At 50.3% G+C, this 18,646-nt stretch overlaps 1 protein-coding gene across 5 annotated transcripts in view; it reads left to right on the top strand.

Annotated features, from left to right (window-relative positions):
• The window catches only part of ASXL2 (ASXL transcriptional regulator 2), a 114,641-nt gene that overhangs the window by 51,939 nt on the left and 44,056 nt on the right, over nt 1-18,646 (top strand). The window contains exon 1 of one of the 5 annotated variants that reach the window (XM_040552205.1): nt 2,576-7,165. The exons of the other annotated variants lie outside the window; for them this stretch is intronic. Coding sequence (XP_040408139.1) covers nt 7,129-7,165 — 37 coding nt within the window. The 5' untranslated portion in view covers nt 2,576-7,128. Of the gene's footprint in view, nt 1-2,575; nt 7,166-18,646 lie in introns of those variants that run through there. 5 annotated transcript variants of the gene reach the window in all.

Below are 18,646 nucleotides of genomic sequence, written 5' to 3'. Positions count from 1 at the left end.
CTCTGCAGCTCTCACCTAGGCTGCTGCTGGCGGAGATGAGCCTGCAGTGAGCTGTGAGCACAGCTCTGAGCAGCCTGGCTGCTCACAAGCAGAGGAGGGGACTGCTCGCCTCGCTGCCTGCTGAGCACCACATTTTGGCCATCAGGATAAGGCATAAAGAGAAGTTACCCCTAGGACACATGGAACCACTGGCTGTATTCGGTTTGAAATACTGAAATGCTGTGCATGAGTAGGAGTGAGTTCCCTCAAAAGGTGATGCACCTCTGTGCAGGGGAATGGGTTGAAAAGCAGCGACAGGCGGTGTGTCAGAGCACGTTGTCTGGTGGTTTGTGTATCTGGAAGTCAGAATGCACCTCTAACAAATGAACCGAGTGGCTGTGTTGAGACTTGCTATGGCGGTGTTACCGGCGGGCAGACGGACTTGAAGCTGACTTCGTTTGAGGTCTTCCCGTGGACAGAAGCTTGGCCTCCTCCATTGTCTTCTTGGTTCGTAATAGGTTTAAGAAATGGCTACTTATAATTCTGCATGTTGCATTGGGAAAATAAAGCGATGTTTCTGGAAATACTTAGGTCTCAGAGGCCACTTGCCAAAGATAAATTTCATGCTTCAGAATGTAAATCAACCATGAGTCCCTTTGCATCAACAGACTTCCCCAGCAAAATTAAAATTTCTCTTTACATACTGACTTAAAGATTTAGCACATTCCTCAGAAACACCAAGCTGAAACCCCTGGAGGACTGGGTGTGGGGCTGGAGGGATAGCTCTGGAGGATACCTTTCTGCTCTGCTCGAAACGGCTGCAATTGCGCGTTCTGCTGTGCTGCTTTCTTCTCTAGAAAAGACACATCTCTACTGTGTTTTGTGCCATTTGGAAAGCCCGGGTGTACGACAACTTCTTCTCAACTTGAACAACGCACTCTGCATTCCTGCTACTTCTGTTACAAGCAGTAAGTTAAGTTGACTGAGGGGGAAAGAATACTGGATTTCTCTGAATGCTGATGTTAACAAAGCTGACCTGAAACATCTTTTCTTTGCAGTCAGCTTTGCTCACTTGGCCATATTAAAGGAAGTGCATTCTTTCTAATGCTGAGTAGTAGAGGCCACCATGAACATGAAGAACATGATGGACAGCAAGACGTGTTTATTTAGTACCATATACCATGTTAGTTTTCTTCGCAGCATTAAACCGATTTTTTCTTTTTTATTTTTTTGGGAGCCAGCAGAGACTATCCAGAAGCTGACAGAATAAAAAAAGTGTTCTGGTTGGTAGGACTTATGCAGTGCCTCAGAATTTGAGGGCTCTGACAGGTGCTTTCTGTTACATCTCGCTACTGTGATACGAGATGGTACTACTTTCTTCTGTGATTCCGTGATTCTGTGATTTCTACTTCTCTCTGTTTTCAGCAGAGCAGGATGAGCCGCACATCTTAGAGCAAACCCAACGTCCTTACAATCATTTCTCTTACTTAAGCTGCATGAATTGCTTTTAAAAGCTGCAGTAGTGACTGTGCAGAAAACCGGGATAGTTTTCTAAAGGAAACAATGTGCGGAGGCTTATTCCAGGGCAAGACAACCTTGGTGCGTCTGCCAGCAGAGCTCAGCGTGAAGGTGAGGCAGCACCCGCAGCACCTGGAAGGCAGGAGAGTCGGCAGGACGCGAGGGGAGACCTGCCAGAGAATGAATGGAAGGCAGAGCCAGGACGCAGTGGTTGTCTTCACTAAACTGATGAAGTCCAAATTAAGATTACAGCTCACCCAAGTGCATATTCACTACATTTAGGAAGGACAAAATAAAGGCACAAACACAAAACTGGAAGGAGCTGGTTAGGCAGGAGCTCTGGCAAGAATGCTGCAATAGCACAGACCACGAACGAGTCAGTCCGTGGCAGCACTGCGGTAAGGGTAAGGCTCATCTGGGAATACACTGCCAGGAGAACAGCTTGTAAGGTAGGAATTGCTCTGCTGTGCAGCGGGCACCGATGATGCCTTAGCTGAAACGCTGTGTCTGATTTGGGGCATGGTTCTGAAAAAATAAAACACGCAGACAATTAAAGCAGGGTGCAGAGAGCAAGCAAGGAAAAGGACACACGTGGCTTCTCCGGTGTAAGGCTTGGCACCTGTGCTGCCACCCGATGAGCTGAGTCAGAGGTCAGGTCCAACCGAAAACTGCTAATGGAGAAGGAGAAGGAGGTTTGCTTTTGGTGGGATCTGTGAGGAGATCTGACTTGGGCCCACTCGAACAGGAGGGTGAGAGCAGCGTGCAGTGGGGAGGGATTCAAAAATTCCCAGCTGACCAAAGGGAGCAAGAGTTGAGCAGGACTGCTTTTGTGAGCCCTGGACTGGCGAGGTGGTGTCTGGGTTTGGTTTTCTTCTCTGCCTCCACCAGAGGAGCGACAGCAGTGGCGGCACAGGGGTGGATGAGCTGCTGGAGAGCTGGGAGCACAGAGCTGCGGTGCCTGGTGCGAGGCTGTGCTACTGGAGTCGAGCAATACTGGCAAAATTCAGCTATTAGGAAAAAAAAAGGGGGAATGGCCCGTCAAGGAATGGATTTCGTTTCTGAGTTGACCCTGTTGAACCGTCTCTGCTTACTCCTCTGAAGGAATGTCTGTGGAAAATTTGCTTCCTGATTTCAACCTGTGTCTGGCTTGGATGATTTCCGAACGTTAGCCGCAGCCAGGTCTTGGTGTGCCGGACCGCAGGAAGCCGTCCTGCCTGGAGCCTTCGCACCCTTCGGAGAAGCTGCTGGTTGCTGGATGTTCCATCAACCTGCATCTCATTTAAAGGCACGTTGTTTTTCCTGAGCGTATCAGCTTCTTAGGACTATCACAGAGTATTTCTGCATTGAGCAGCACGTCCACAATAACGGCCGCTTGCCAAGGCAGTGCCGGCATGCTGGGGTCTTCCAGCAGGTCCCTGTTCATCCCCGCGGCACTGCCGGCACAGCGCAGTAAGTGTGCCGTGATCCTTTTGGCCTTTGCCATTCTCTTTTTGTTGCTGGTTTTTCACTTGGTCGTTGCGCGACCCCTCTGACCATCCTTCTTTCATTTGCTGAATCTTTCTCAGTTTCACTGTTATCTTTTCTGAGGTCGGTGGGCAGAAACGCACACTCGGTTCAAAACATTCGTGTTCTGTGAATACACAAAATGATGTCTTTTATTTTCTAACAACTCAGTGTTTTATGCTTATTCCTTTCCATCATATTTCGCGACAGTCTTTGCTTTTTTACTTGCTGATGAGCGGAGATGGAGTTACATCTGGTGAGTGGGATCCTTTTCCTGACCACCGGTAGCTGTTTCAGAGTTCATCACGTGGGCTGTACAGCTCTGCTGTTCTTCCCTTTGCTCCTTATGCTGCCCTCTGTCTTCACTGAGTTATCCCGGTAGTTTCAGTGCCCCTTCCCGTGGCACCATGGCAATTCTTTGCAATCACGTTCACCCTTCTGTTCTGCGGAAGAGCTTTCCACGCGAACAAGCCGTGTCTGCCTGCTTGATAGATCGTGTATGATGAATGGCATCGGTGGAGCGTGCTTCCGTGGGCACCCTGCTGGTCATCTCCTTTACCCTGTTGCTAAACCAGGCAAATTTATTTCTAAATCTTGAGTCATATTTGATGTCTGATAAACATTTTCTCTAGAAGGCTACAATGGTTAATTTAAGTGATGTCTTTGCCCCTGGCTTGTGTTTTGCCCTTATAAATGGGCTGTTTAATTTCCTTTTAACCTGTTTCTGTGTTTCGGTGTGGTTCTTCTTTTCATGAAGTGTTTAGTATTACCACGACATGGCATATGAAATATTTTTAGAGATTTCCCTCTAGATGTAAAAGCAAAACCAAAAAACTGTACTGGCCAGGAAGTCAGAAACTTCATGCAAGAATAAGATTTCCTAGCCTGCGTTGCACAAGAGAACGTTCAAAGTCAGAAATAAGTTCTTTACTCCTTAAAAGGCTTTTATAAGGGTTTGGAGTTTTTTTTTAGTCGTTTAGAGTAACGCTGAAGTTGTAAGTACATTTCGCTGTTACATTATGAGAGGGAATGAACGACCTTTTCTTTTCATGGAGCGTTGTAGGAAAATGAAGCTCTAATGTCCTGAAACCCATGCTTGTGGATGCTGGTGTGAATCCCCGTGTGTGACCGCAGAGGTTTTGCTCCGTGGCACCGGGGCTTGTGCAGGGTGGAGGTTGGGCTGGCTCAAGAAACGCATGCGTTGGTGCTGGTGCTCCTGATAAGCTCCCTCTTTTGGCAAAATGTGAAAATGGACGTGTGTTGTACGGCCACGTGTTATCCCTCTCCACAGGCTCAAATTCACCCATACTGACAAATTTTCCGTTTTCGGTGACTTTTCATGCTGCTGTGTCAGTGATAAGCCGTAGGAAGTGAGCAACCACACCAGGGGCTTCCCCTGCGTGCTTTTTGCTTTGCTGGTGATTTCTTTAGTTTTTGTTTTGCAGTGCCTGTTTCCTTTCTCTGTTATTCTCCCTTTCCTCCTCCTCGTCTCGCTGCCATCCACTGCAGCCCCGCGTCGAGGAGCCCCAGGAACCTGCCGGCCCCGCTCGCTCGGAGGCTCTGAGCCCCTGCAGGGTCCCTGGGGACACCGCAGCACTTCTCACCACTGGGCTCATCCTTTTGGTATCCAGGAAAACTTAGGACAGGCAGTAGGAAAGTCTGCTTGCTCGCTCCCGCTTCCTCTTCCCCCCATAACATCGGTTTTCTTTGGAGATATAAAATGAAAGCACTAAAGCTGAAAGAGTTAAGCACGTGTGGTGCATTTGAATAAATCACCGACGTGAAACGTCTGCGTTCACTTTAAAGAAGTTGTATCTGACAACTCAGCCGTGAGACCCCTGGTAGACGTTACAGGTCTGTGTCAGTCTGTGTTTCACGAGGGGGTTTGGAAACACGTCAGGAAGGTCGAAAGCAAAAGATACTTCTTCAAGTAAAATGTCTTTAAAAAAAAACACAAAACCACAAAAGATGCACTAAGCTTCCAAGCCCTGGATTTCTGGTGCTGTTTTCCCTTCCAGGCTGTGACTAGGGAATGGGAGGTAGGGGCAGAATCGCAGCTCCCTTATTTTCTGCAGTGCGTTGAACATCATTCAACTCAGCTGGCGGACCGGGGGGTCCGGGGCTGGGCGCACCTTTGATATTTGTTTTTCGGGGCTTAGAAACAAGGCTTGTGCTCTTGGGGTTGATCTCTTTCTAAGCCCCAGCTGTCAGCTGGTGGGGTTACAAAGATTATCACGTTCCTGCGTTTCCAAACAGTGGCTGGGTGGAGAGAAGAGGCACCGTACCTGCTCCAGGGGTGCAAAAAGCTGTAGCGGGACCGTATGCTCTGTCAGGCACGTGAGAGTGCACAGCAGGGCGATGCGACTGCCCCAGCTGCAGGAGAAACTTGTGAAGCTTGTTTGGTTTCAGACATTCAAATCAATCAGTGCCAGGGCATAAATGTACAGCAAATGGGACTTTGCTAGGTCTGGGTCTTAATACTTAATTTTGGTGTGATGGCTTTCGGTCTTCTGTCCCGATGTAAGACACCTGCTTTATCTTCCCAGGTCCGATTCTTGCCTGTAACATAGCTTTGCACCAAAATGAAATGGTCCAAATCTGCTTAATGAGATAGAATAAGGTACTGCAATGGGAAATGGTCCAAAAAAATCTTTGTACAAAATATTTTTAAATTCTGATACTTGCAAGGCATCTTCCGTCGGTCACACACTGTAACTCCTCCTTGCTGTTACTTCAGAGGCAGTGACTTGCACCGAGTGGAACCCACGCTTGGGTCAGCTGAAGTTTCTCAGGGCGCAGAGCAGCTGTACGCCAGAGAGCTGGCACTCTCAGAGACACACGCAGAAAGGTGTTGTGCCATGAGCTCCACGGGGAAGAACATTTTCTTTAATTTTTACTACTTCTTACTACTTTACTGCATGCCTCTGGAAGGATTCTTTTGGTTTCCTTCAGCAAAACCCACAGTTTCGTTGTATTGTTACCTATAAAAATAGCTTGCATTTAATATCCCAGAAGTTGCTGTGGGAAGTCTAATGAAAGTAGAAAGTGCAAACAGCTTCGGCTCGCTCCCAGCTGCAGTCGTTCGTCTCTGGTGGGTGTTCTGCAGCCAGCACTGTGCGAAAGTGGAAGTGAATGAGTGTGCAAGTGGCAGTACCTCCTGGCAGGGACAGCTCTGACATCGGGGGGTAAGCAGCAGTGGCGCTGGCAGCTGTCCTCGGAGGTGCCTCCATGTGCTTTGCCGCTCTTTTCTTCTACAGGAGTAGAAGGATTTCTGTATGGAACCAAGTTTGCAGTTGCACATTCATTTGCTGTGCCTTAAAATAACCAGAAAGACATTAAATTCCAATTAGAAAGATTCCTTTGGTGTTATGCTCTGCAGCATCAGCTCTGGAACGCAGCACTCCTACACCGCCACTTCCTGGACTGAGCGCTTACATGAAACACTCAGAAGACTCCTTCCTCGTTTAAAAAAAAAAGAGTCACCCTGATTTAAGGATAGCCCAAATTCAGGCAGAGTTTCTCGTGGCGCTGCCCGGGTGCTGGCTGCTTTTTTACCTGTGCAGTGTTTGAGGTACAGATGTCAACTCAGGCGAGCCTTTGTGATTCGAACTCTCCTGAGAACCTCTGGAGGCAGCGATGCTGCGCAGCGTGCAGCTCCGTGCCGGGCTCATGGGGAGAGCTCTCGCTGGGAGAATGCAGATTGCTGATGAGACTCAGCGAAGTGGATGCAAACTGGGGTAGACGGCGAACAGATGAGATGTGCTCACATTATCGTGTTTTGCTTGGAGGCTTTGACTTGAGCTCTCCGAAACTGCAGTTTAGCTTAATGTGACATTATTTTTGCTCATATACATATAAAACAGGAAGCACATTCAGATAACATCAACAGCCACTTCCTTATATGTACAAAAATAAAGTGCTCTGACAGCAGCAAAACTGACACTTTGATTTTAAAAAGGATAGAAACCTTGCATTGTGGACCCACATGGGCATTGCGCTGAGCCAATCAGGAGCACAGAGGAAAAAATTTGAAACAACCCTCGTACATTATTGTCTGTGCATCTGTGCATAAGCGGAAGGCTGGAGGAAGCCAGGAGCATTGATTGCAGATTTCGAGAAGAAGAAATAATGTTCATGGAGCAGCTTTATGCAATTCCACTCGAAGGTAAGATGAAGCTGCTTCAGCAGGCAGCTGCTGCAGATTTGCACTTTAGGGGAAGAAGTGGGTGCTTTTTTGGCTCGGATTCCTCGAGCAGCGGTGAGACAGAGATATCTTTTCTTCGGCCTTGAAGCGAAACAGCTCCTCAGCTGTCGTCTTTTGAGTTTGACAATAAAAGCAAAGCCTTTTTGGATACAGTACAGTACTTGTAAAGGCTACTGCCAAGACTCTTTGGTGTCGTGTTCTTTCAAATCATCTTGAAACTTAAAGTGTAAATGCCTCGATTCCAGATGCTTTTATCACCTTTTCACCAAGGGCAACTTGCAAGTACTTTGTCGTAATGCACGCCGTGAACAAGAAGTACAGGAACGCAGCGTTAGGTCTCTGGGCGCACCTCATTTGTACGTCTGGGGTTGTTAAGCTCAAATTTACTGACATAGTCTGTGCTTACGGTGTCTGGAAATAAATGTGTGTAACATAGTCTTGTTTCTGTGGTCGGCTGCAAAACTTCAGTTGGCTTGAGTGCAACAGGAGCAGTGCGTAAACTTGGCTTCGCAAGCTGGTGCAAATAAATAAAATCAACTTCGTGCCAGTATAGATCTGCCCAGACTTTCGTGGCTTCTAACAATAGAAATAGCTGCCAAAATTGGATTTTCCTGTAATTTCTGACGTGTTGGATGTTCCCGGTGCACGCTTTCTAATCAGAGGCATCCTGAAGGAGAAGGATTTCGTGTGGCTTCTGCCGCTGACACCTTCTGGGGGATCATTGTGATCACAGGTCTCTGCAGCAAATCACAACCTATGTTTGCTGCATTAAAAAGGAAAAAAAAGGGAAAAAAAAAAACAGATGTTGAAATGAATGTTAAGGGAAAAGGAGGGAGCAAACTGGGCACAATTACAGATGGCCCTGCTCCACTAGCCGGTTACCAGCTTGTTGGGTGTTCTTGTACAACAGACACACACTGGTGGAGCCCTCGTGGCTCCTCAGCAGTCAGGTTTTTTTCAACCAGATTACTGTTTAAGGGCAAGAGTTTGTCTAACTTTTATTTGCTGAAACTAGAATATTTTAGTAAGGTTAAAATAGGATTTCGCCATAAACTCCTTAAACAGGACAGTGACCAAGAATACCCGGCGTAGTTAAACACCCACACTTGTTACGTTCACTGCCAATGGCCTGTACTTGGGAAAATAGAAATAAAACTGTGTTCCACACCTGAAATTCAGTGTATTAGCTTTTAGCATAGAGGAAAGTCTCGTGTGTCCTGGACACGCAGAAGGCGATCTCGCAGTTGGAGGGCGTCACCGGCTTTTGCTGTAGAAGCTGTGCCCTGGCGGTGGCCCTCAGCTGCCGTAATTAACACTCGTGGGCTGGTCAGGGTGCTGGCTTCAGAAAGGGCTTCGCTGCCGCAAAGCCTTTAGCACTTGCAAAAAAACTGTAAAAAAGATCTCTGTTTGGGTTATGTCATTTTGTTTCTTCCTGTTAAAGATTCAGTTGAAATAGCAGCTTTTGTGAATTCAGCCAGTTCCTGCTGGTGCTCGTGACTCACGAGGAAGCAGTTCCCGAGTGTCACATTATGCAGTTTATCAAGCAATCTGCAAATGCCAAGTCAAAAATGTTCCTTTTCCTTTATTTGGGTTAGCGTATCCTCCGCTCAGGCTGTCCCACGGTACCAGATTTGGGGTGACCTGTGGATTTTCACAACGGGCTGTCAGCCACCCGAGGCTGATTCTGAGTTGCACCAGACTTGGCCGCAGGCCCCCCGGTTACACGATGTGTGAGCAGCTAGGCGGTGGTCACGGCTCTTACACCTGCCTCCAGGTTCGGGGGGCTTTCAGGTGTGTCGAGGGATGGGTTATGGATGCAGACTGCACACCAGCAGCTTCTGTGCCGGCATTTCCCGGGGCAGGTGCTGCTGCAGGGGCTGCGGGGCAGGCTGCAGGGAGCGGAGGGGTCGGAGGTGGTCACCCCAGCCTGCAGCAGCCTTTCGAACCCGGCCCTGCTTGCTCTTCATCGTAGCCTGTGGGCAGAACGAGCCAGCCCTCGCTGTACGTGCTTTGAGGCCGGCGTGTAGAAACTCGTGTAAAATCGCTGCTCTCAGGGCTAGCGCCTTTTCTTCCCCAACTAAAAGTCCCAAGGCTTACTGAAGAAAACAGAGATGAGTTTTCTGCCGTGCACTTCCCATTGGTGCTTCTACCTGTGGTCGTCTCCCAGCTCTTGAACAAACTCTGGGTCGGTCTGGCTCCGATCTGCGTCCGTAAGGGGCAGAGCAGCCGGGAGCTGCAGCCGCTGCTGCGGGACGCGTTGGCGGTCAGTGGCATCCTGCTGCTGTTCCCTGACTGTCTTCGGTACGTGCAGCGGAGAAGCTTTGGGCATCACTCCTGCCTTGTGTGCCCAGCCAATGTGGAATGGTTGTTTTGGGGTGACCTTAAATATTCCCGTAGGTGTGATATTTGTAAGGTGCTGTATGGCCCCAAGATATTTCCACTGAAATGCCGGAAAATGTGATTTCTAAGTCCCTAATGTGTTCTTCAGAAAACTGAAGAGTGGGCAGCCACTTACTATGGCAAGCACTTTTGAGGAAAAGAGCCTGTTTTTGGCAGGGCGTCCCATCGCTGCAGGGAGGTGAGGTCTGACCCCGAAAGCTGCCGGTTGTGATGAATGGAGGGGTTCAGCCACAGAGCTGCCGGGGGAGAGCGGGGAGGAACCGAAAGCTGCTGCGTGTGGCTGCAGCTGCTCGGGGCGATCAGCGGAGCCCCAAAACCACTTCTGTCTGAGCGCGGGGCGTTGCTGTCCTAACGGGCTCCGACTGCACGCAGCCGGCGTCTCTGGTGCTTCGCTTAGCTGGAGACTAGAGGAAATCTGTTGCATGGGCGTTTGTTGAGAGTCACTGAGTGTCGATGTGCTGTCCCGTCTCATTCGGACCTTCCAGCTGCACCGCATTGCAGGAAGGGGCTGGGCAGGAAGGGGTCAGCGCCTCTTGCTCCGTAGGTCTCCAGCTGATGAGAGATGAATGCGGATTATTCCACGTCGCCGGAGCACACGGAATCTCAGGATTTCAAACAAAATCTCGGTGGCTTTAATGTCAGCTCCGTGTTCTGTGTCACGTTAGGTTTTTACGTGCGGACGGACGTGCCCAGTGCCTTTCCTCCCTGGAGGAGAGGCGTGTTTGAAGGTGCTCTGCGGCCTGCTGTTCCTCCGAGCTCTGCCCTAGGAGAAGGGCAATACAGGCTGGAAAGCAGCCGGGGAGCGAGGCGGCTGCGCACCGGGGGCACCGGCGCTGCCAGGGCTCCCCAGGGGCTCGGGGGCTCCCTGACAAAGGGCGTCAGCGATTCCTGCTCCGAGGCTGGTGGCCGGGGGCTTGTGGCCTCCCAGCAGCTCGGTGCCAGCCCTCTCTGCTCCGCTCCTCGGAACAAAGCACACCCCCAGGAGGTGTCTGAGATCTCCGTATACGAAGCCGTTTCAGAGTAAAGCCTGATTTTCTCCTTCTGTCAGCACGTTGGGATCCTCCTTTAACCTCTCTCCATCCATTTTTTTCCTTGTGCCTTTAAACTGAACTGGCTGTTCCACAGTGAATCAGCACTGGGGTTTTTTTGAACGCCGTGTGCTGCGATACCAAGGGCCTGCGTTTTCCACGTCCGCGTCCCAGTGGAACCTTCCTGGGGTAGGGCTCTGCGGGCAGAAACCCTCAGCAGCGGCTGAGCATCAGTGGTGCTCCTAGACAGGAAAACCCCAGCCCAGGCTCAGACGTGCTCAGGGAAGCCCGGCGTGCTTCAGGGCAGCGGCGGCGCCTCCTGGGCAGGAGCGTGACAGGCGTGGATTTCGCAGCGCCCGGCAGCCTGAGGCTCAGGGACTCGGAGCAAAGCGGCTGTTGTTGTGCTTGATGCCATCCGTGGCCTGGTCCCGTCCCCTGCTGAACCACTGCTCGGTTCTGGCCCTTGCCCTGCCCCACAGTGAGGATTTGCTCAGCTCAGCGTGCCGGTGAAGGAGCATCTCCCTTCGCTTGTTTTGGTTTTAAACCTGGCATCTTCTCCGTTCATTTTGTGCTTTCCTCTCTCGCATTTGAGCCTGAGCTGTCGTTCTGTTGGCTCTGCTGTGCCTCTCAGGATTTTACAGACTGTCGTCCTCCCGCTGCTCAGCTCTCCCAGCCCGCATGACCCTCACTCATTTAAGGGCCGTTCTGTCCTTGCTGTGCTTTTCTGCCTCACCGGGTTGTATCTAGACCTGGGATGGAAACGGCACAGAGTTTTCAAGATCAGGTACATGTTTTCGTTTCCTGTCATTCTCCTTGCTCTGACCCCCGCTGACCAGAGGCTTTCCTAGGAGTGTTTTTCCTGGTACGAAGGCAGCATTGCTCTGACGCCGAGCGCGGTGCGTGTCGGCCCCTGGGCACCAGTCGTTCAGTCGGGTTTGCAGCTGGCACAGCGCCGGCAGCTCCATGCAAATCGTGTCTCTTGTGGGACTTGGCCATATTGTGGTGGTTGTCATAAGCACGCCGAATCTGGTTGAATTTCCTCTCCAGCCATTATTTAAAGTAGGAGAGCTGTGTTTGGGCTATATATGCCTGCACTACTGAACTGTAGGGCTGTGAGGAGTCTTCGTAGTTGGATGCTGTGCAGCATTTGCCCTGAGTGACTTGACAACATCTTGCTTCACCAGCAGAGGGTACAAATGTTTTTAGCCTTACTAAAATTTAGCTTTTAAGAAATGGATGACATGCATTCTGAAAACGCTGGCTGGGAGCGCGGACCTGTGCTCCCCGCAGAGGAACTGACATTTCTCCCACACTCCCCTGATTTTCACTAAGTGTTGGCCACATAACTGCCTCTTCTGTTAGCAGCAAGAGGAGCCAAGTTCCACCTTAACACTGATCACGGCCAGCTTGGTCATCATCTTCAGCTGTGAAGGTGTCATAGCAATATATAGTACATTTTTTATTTTTAACTGTTTCCTTCGCTTCTCCTCCCTATTCTGTTTGTCCCGTGTGCAGTGTGGTTACACGACTTATTGGTGTCTCTGTAACAATCTGCAATTTTCATTCTGGTCAGTGTTCTTCCCAGCCAGATTTGCTAATGTTTTCATCACTTGTGGGAAGTTAAACCTTTTAAAAGTGAAATACACAAACCAGTGTTTCAGACCATCTCTGTTCTTAGTGAGAACTGTGCGATCATGCTCCCTGCTCTTAGCTGTTGCCATCTTCTAGTCCAGGAATTAATTCTTTTCCTCTCAACACACGCCCCACGGTAATTTCGTAATTTTCAGAGCTGTTAAAGCTTTTGCTGGTAGCTACGTAGGGCTGCATGGGCTGATGTCTTCAAGACTTTCCAGTTTCTTTCCGTATCATGTAGACAGACGCGTAAGGGAGATTGACCCTGCTTCTGAAGCAGCTGGTGGCTCAGACCACAAACACCTCAGCAAGTGCGAAGCGAGCGATGGTCCATGTGGATGTGCTGCGGATGCTGTCCCTGCCTCTCGTGTCCATCCTCTCCTCCCCGTGGTTGTCGTACCGGTGCTTGTAGCAGCGGATGGGGCTGGGGACAGTTCCCCGTCTCTGCCGCGTGCCACAGGTGGGCCATGAAGTGGCAGCAGCAGGAGTTCAGTCTGCCCGCCGGTCGTTTCACTTGCCAAACTTCAGTTTGGGGGGGTTGGTTTCTCTATTTTCAGTGTCTGTCTGGAGAAATGGGAATGTCTTTTAATAGCAGCAAAATATCTTCAGCTGCAGCTGAGAATAAAGTGTAGGAAAATTGATTTTCTGTCAATTTAAAAGCCTCTTTTTCCAAGTGTAATGCATTGCCATGGCAGTGCCTCAGCCCAGGACTTGAAATTCGACTGTGCAGTTTCTCGCTGTAGTAAAAGAACAGCTTTTTGTTTCCGTGACGTTATGCCTGCTTTCCTAAGCCTCCGGGACATTCAGCTTAGCTGATCTGCAGAGCTGGGCGAGGGCACGGGTCACAGCAGCAATCTCGGGGCCAGCAGTGAGGCTGGTTCTTCAGTGCTGTTTGCTCTCCACCAGAAATTAGTTTGGGTGTGAGCTGGAACTGATGTTCACAATTCTTTCTACATGTGGGCCTTTCTGTTCCTGAGCGATTGTTCACATCTGGAGTGAATCAGGAAGAGGAGTTAATCATGAACAACTGCATGAGGAAGAGCCATAATAGCTTTATTTGACGTTTTTGACAGTGGTCTGTAGAAAATGGTCCCTAAATAGCAGAGAAGAAACTAAATTTAATCTTAGCTAAGTTTCCTGCTCTCCGGTAGAAAGCCCCAAGCTGGACACGTTGCAAACCCGCTCTAGCACCGGATCAGCGCCGTGCTGGAGGCTGCATGTGGGATTCCTGCCCCTTGGGACCTCACATTCAAGTCACTTAGGACAAGTGACAGTAGGTAAAACCAGATAAGGGAAACAGATTACATTCATCTGTACTGGCTACACTTTGACCCCTTATTTAGGATTCCAAGGCACGGGCCTACCAGCCAGCTGTGCTTACCCCATAGCCTGTGCTGGTGTTGCACAAGGCGATTGCGGGGGTCGTCACCCTTCTCCAGTTTCCCTGCATAAAAGTTACTTGGAGAATTTCTGAATCGCCCAAATCAGCTGTGTGGGGTTTCACCGACCAAGAAAAATGTTGCTTCACACGGTGAAAATCAGGAAGCTTCAGTGTAGTGAGTAATTCATGGTTCTTCAAAGAAATAGATGCTTGTGGTAGTGCCATCTCAGCAGCACCACTGTCACAGCCCAGGCGTAGCTGCTTGTTGCTCTCGTGTGCCCATGAAACACACAGAAATGAAACTATCCCCTCCTGGCCCTTACACCGTCCTTAGAGGCTCGTTCTCAGGCTCGTGTGTCTTGGCAGCTGCCCCTGGTTGAGCGGATCAGGCGGTGAGACACCTCGCAGGTACAGGCAGCGGGGGACCTCTGCGCGACCCAGGTTGTGCAGCTGCCCAGCGGCGTCGGACGTGCTCCCTGAGCAGGGTACAGGATTTTAAAGCTGCGTATTTTCTGCTCTTGGAATGCGTCTTGACAGAGACAGGCTGCAGTAGAAATGATCAAAGAGACCTGAGAGCTAATGAATTAATTGTAATCTGTGTATAATGTTCCTGAGACCTGAGGAAGAGGGTAGCCGTGCTGGCCCCCCTCTGCACTCACACCGTGGTGATATGCAGCGCACGAAGCTGGAGGGGAGTTCAAAGAAACGTGACCACATCTTCCCTTCTTCAAACGCCTACGTCTGCTTCCTACACGGCTCACGTTTGGCCACCTCTGATCAGCTCTGTGTTTGAGTCAGCAACCTAGAAACGTGCTCTGGTGTCCCGTAACAAAGCACCTGAAGCTCACGGTCCCGTTACGTCGGCCTCTAAGCAGCTGCTGCAGAGATGCTCAGGGCCAGCAGAGCCCTCGGAAGACTTCCTCTCCTGCCTCTGGTCCCTGTGCTCTCTTTCCTGACCGTGGGTACGGGTGGGCGGTCGTGGGGACCCTGCTGGGAGCCAGCACGCCTCAGTAGTCCTCCAAAAACAAAGCAGCGACCAGAAGGCTGGAGCCCTGTGCCTGAGCAGCTCACCGAGGGGCCTGGTGGAGGCATCAGACCTTGCGTATGGATGTTGGCTTCTTCAGAGACAGTACTCTCTGACCTATTGAGTTATGTAGCAAGTGGATTCTCTTAAAAATAGACTGTTACTAAAAACACGATGATACCAGTGATGGCAGTTGACAGAATTTCCTTTTTCAACTCCCCCTGGAAGCCATGAGGGAAAGCTCTGGATTCCGGTAAGCTGTTGTGGTACTGCCCCAAACCTGCTTGACAGCGAGTGCCACCAGTGCCCTGTGTGTGCTGCAGTTTCTGCTCTATTTGTTTAAAGCTGTCCGTTCCTGGCAATCTGGTGACTGCCATGCACAGGTACGTGGTTTAATACAAGCAGGTGGGTTTCTCTGTTTTCCCGTGATGTTAGTTGGCTGTCACTGAGCCGAACTGGTGAACTGTGTGGCAAGGTAAATATTTCAGCGCAGGAAGGTGCTGCGTGTGCACACCTTCGTGCTTCTCAGCAGGTCTGCCTCAGTTTCTGCTTCCATATTGCCTTACCAATGCTGTCCTGCTCCTCCGATCCTAAATTCACATCCTGGCTTTTTACACCAGAAGAAGTCCTACAGAAGCCAGCAAATCATGTGAGCAGGGTGCCAGCCTTGTGAACGGCCGCGTCTGCAGAGCAGCCAAGTGTTCGTGCTTCGTGCTCCCTGTGCCGTGCCATGGGGCCATGACGTGCCCCGCTTCCTCCTGCAGGCCCTGACAGCGAGAGCACCCACGGTGAGGTGGCCTGTTGTGCAATTAATCACCGTTCTTGTTCACGTGAGTGATACCAAAATACCTTCCACGCTCCTTTTTTAATTGAATGTCTGAAAAGTGAGAGGGGAGAGATGCCATGCCGCTCCTGCCCTTGCACGTGGCCCTGCCCAGCGGCAGGAGGTGCTGGCATGGCGAGGTCCATGGCCTGCTGGCCTCTGTCGAGATGTTACCCAAGTCGCTGCCTGTTCTGTAAGTTGTAAATTTGCCTCCTAAAGGACTCAGAAGTCGAGGAATAACCTATTCAAATGACACCTCCACTTTGGTTACTGCACTTTGACTAAGATCCAGGGAATGAGAATACCTGCGAAGAACAAAAAGAGCCATTTCAGAGGGTCCTCGGGGCAGGTGCCGTGTTCACACTGAGCAACAGAAGGATACTGGGAAAGAGAACAGTTGTTTGGGATCAGCCACATCACAACTGTCCACTTTAGGAGTTGAATGTTAGTGCTAGAAGCGTTTCTGGTGTGAGAGAGTAACATAATGGCCTTTTTCAAAATAAATCTTCTGCTGACATGCTTAGGTAATTCCTGTCTTCCCTCATTTTATCGTAGACTGCATGAGCCTCGTGTGTTCATGTCTCAATATCCCTACCTGACATTTAGTGAGAACACCAAACCTGCAGGTGAAATTCTCTGCAGGATGGGTTCCAGGCTGACTCCTAACCAGCCAAATAGTTATTGTGCTTACTGAAACCACAGAACCGTATGACACTGAGAAGAAAGCCACTGCGCGCTGCAGGACTGTGCAGACGTTGGTTTGCAAAGCAGCCAGAGCTGTGGTGGGGCTGTCGCTCTGGGGCTGCTGAAGGTGCAGTGCTGACTGCCCCGCTGGGCTGCGTTCGCGGCCAAGTGGCGTGCCCCTGCCAGCCAGAAATGAGGGCTGGCATCACCAAGGCCTGCCTCAGCGGCGTGCTGTTCCCGAGCAGGCTGCCCTGCCTTTCCCCTGTGGTGTCAGAGCGGGAAGGGGCCGGCTGGGTTCTGGCAGCCCCAGGCCAGCCCCAGGCCAGCCCTGGGCCCACTGAGGCCCTGGAACTAGCCTCAGGAAGCGCCAAACCACACTGGGCTTCGTGCTTCCTCCTCACTCTTACGTTATCACACAAAGTGACAGGATTTCTTCCTGCGTGGCGATGTACCCTCCTCGCTCTTCGTTTCAAGGCCATCGGTGGCCACCGGTGTCAGCTGTGTTCACGTGCGGACATCGCCACCGTGCGCCTTCGCCCTGGTCGGGTGGCGGAGTTGGGCGGCGCGGCGCTGTGAAGGCGCCCGCCTGCCTTGTGGAGGTGACTCCTCGTCAGCACTGCTCCTCTTCTCAGGCTCTGCTGGTCTTAACGTGGAGCGTTGCAGGTGTCTTTTACAAATTTAGGATGGCTCTTCTGCACAGCCCCGTTTGCCTTGGGGCGACCTGCAGGTGCTGATCCAAAGTACCTGTGTGCTATCACCAGAAAGTACACAGCAGCAGCACCTGGATTTTCTGTGGCAGGAAGCTTGGGCAGGATGGACTGTTACGCTCAGTTCTTGGTTTTACACATACTGGCCTTGACCTGAATAATTTCATTTCTGCTTTCCAGAGTCCAAAAGGAGAGGAGCTAAGGGGTACTGCTAAGTTCTCTGAGCTCTAGAGGTGTTTTTTAGGAAGCAGGAAGCGTTCGTGGGATGGAAACGAGTAAGAAGCAAATGCTGAAATCTTTCCACTAATGTACCACGTGCTCCTTGAAAGTGTAGCGTGTTCAGACTGCAGGAAAAAGGCAGCTGGACAGAACTGCAGTGTTGGCAAAACACGGCCTTGTCCGCTTGGTGAGATCGGAGAGCAGCAGCAACCCAGATCAGCTGCCAAGTGACTGCCAGTGAGAGCTGGACATTTGTCAGCCATGGCAGTGACAGCTCCTGTCGAATACCTGGGCTGCCAAAGTGAATGACTTCGATTTAGCAGTCACCGTTACAAGTCCTCACTTTTTCCTAAAGGCACACATCTGCTGTAATATTAAAAAAACCCGCTCGGAACAACTCATTGGTGTTGGCTAAACTGGTGTCTGCTGAGGTAACCGGCACTTAGAGCTGTCATTTTCTAACATGTATGTAAAACAACTACCTTACACCCCAACAGATGAAAAAATGCTGCTTAGATCAGTAAAATATCTCTAAATTCAGAGCATTTCGATGATCTTGATTTTACTTTTGCAAACACACAGGGAGACATGACGTTGTCTGCCTCTGTCATCGCTGTGCATCCTCCAGGAAACGTGGTAACGCTTAACTTTCAGAATTGATAGGAATATAGATTGCCTTTTTTTTTTTTTTACTGTTTCTTCTAATTTAATTTGTTTTATACTGGGGTGGGGGCTTCTCATTGCCTTTGTACAAGCCGTCTGCAGCAGGGCCTCCCAGTCTGGGGCTGGTGTTGCTAGATGCGCTGCGTGCTCTGAATAATGAAGGTGGTCCTGTGCCCTCCCTGTGCCCTGAGGCTGAAACCAGAACTACTTCTGTGTCATTTAGGCAGGCCTGGGGTTTGTTTAGCTGGGAGATCTCCACAGTTGATAAGGCTTTATGACAGTGGTGTTGTCTGACACTTCGATAATGCTGATGGGTGATGTTCTGTCCCGGAGAGCACCGCTGCCACCGCAGGGGCTCTGCGCCCCGAAGAGCACCGCAGTGACCTGTCCCTCTGACCACCGGGCATCACGGACACGAGGTCTTGAGTGTTTGGTGTAGGATGTTTGGCTCTTATCGGCACCTCAGCTTGTCAGATCTTTCCCAAAGTGATCCAGTACTTTACTGCTCGTGGTGTTGAGCTGCTTGGAGCCAACGTTAGTTCTTCACTAGGGCAGGGCTGTGGAGCTGTCTCCTTCCTTTTCTCTTATCTCTTAAGGTGGTTTTCAGTATTTAATTGGTGTCCTTTCCTCAAGTAGAGGAATTAACTGTGGAACCAAGAAAGCATATATCAATAAATACGGTCTAAAATTTTGGGTAGACCTCTGTGGTGCCAGGAGTTGGACTCGATGATCCTTATGGGTCCCTTCCAACTTGGGATATTCTATGATTCTATGAGTCTATGAGTCTATGAATAACTGTACTCTAAGAAAGCTTTGAATTGGGAGCAAAAGAGGATAGTGAGCACAGTGGGTAGTGAAGAGGATTGTGAGCCTGTCCGTGG

The sequence above is a fragment of the Cygnus olor genome, chromosome 3 (genome assembly GCF_009769625.2).
Source record: "Cygnus olor isolate bCygOlo1 chromosome 3, bCygOlo1.pri.v2, whole genome shotgun sequence".
Classification (NCBI taxonomy): domain Eukaryota; kingdom Metazoa; phylum Chordata; class Aves; order Anseriformes; family Anatidae; genus Cygnus; species Cygnus olor.
Note: the sequence above shows the minus strand (reverse complement) of the source record. Positions and strands in the feature narration are given on the sequence as shown.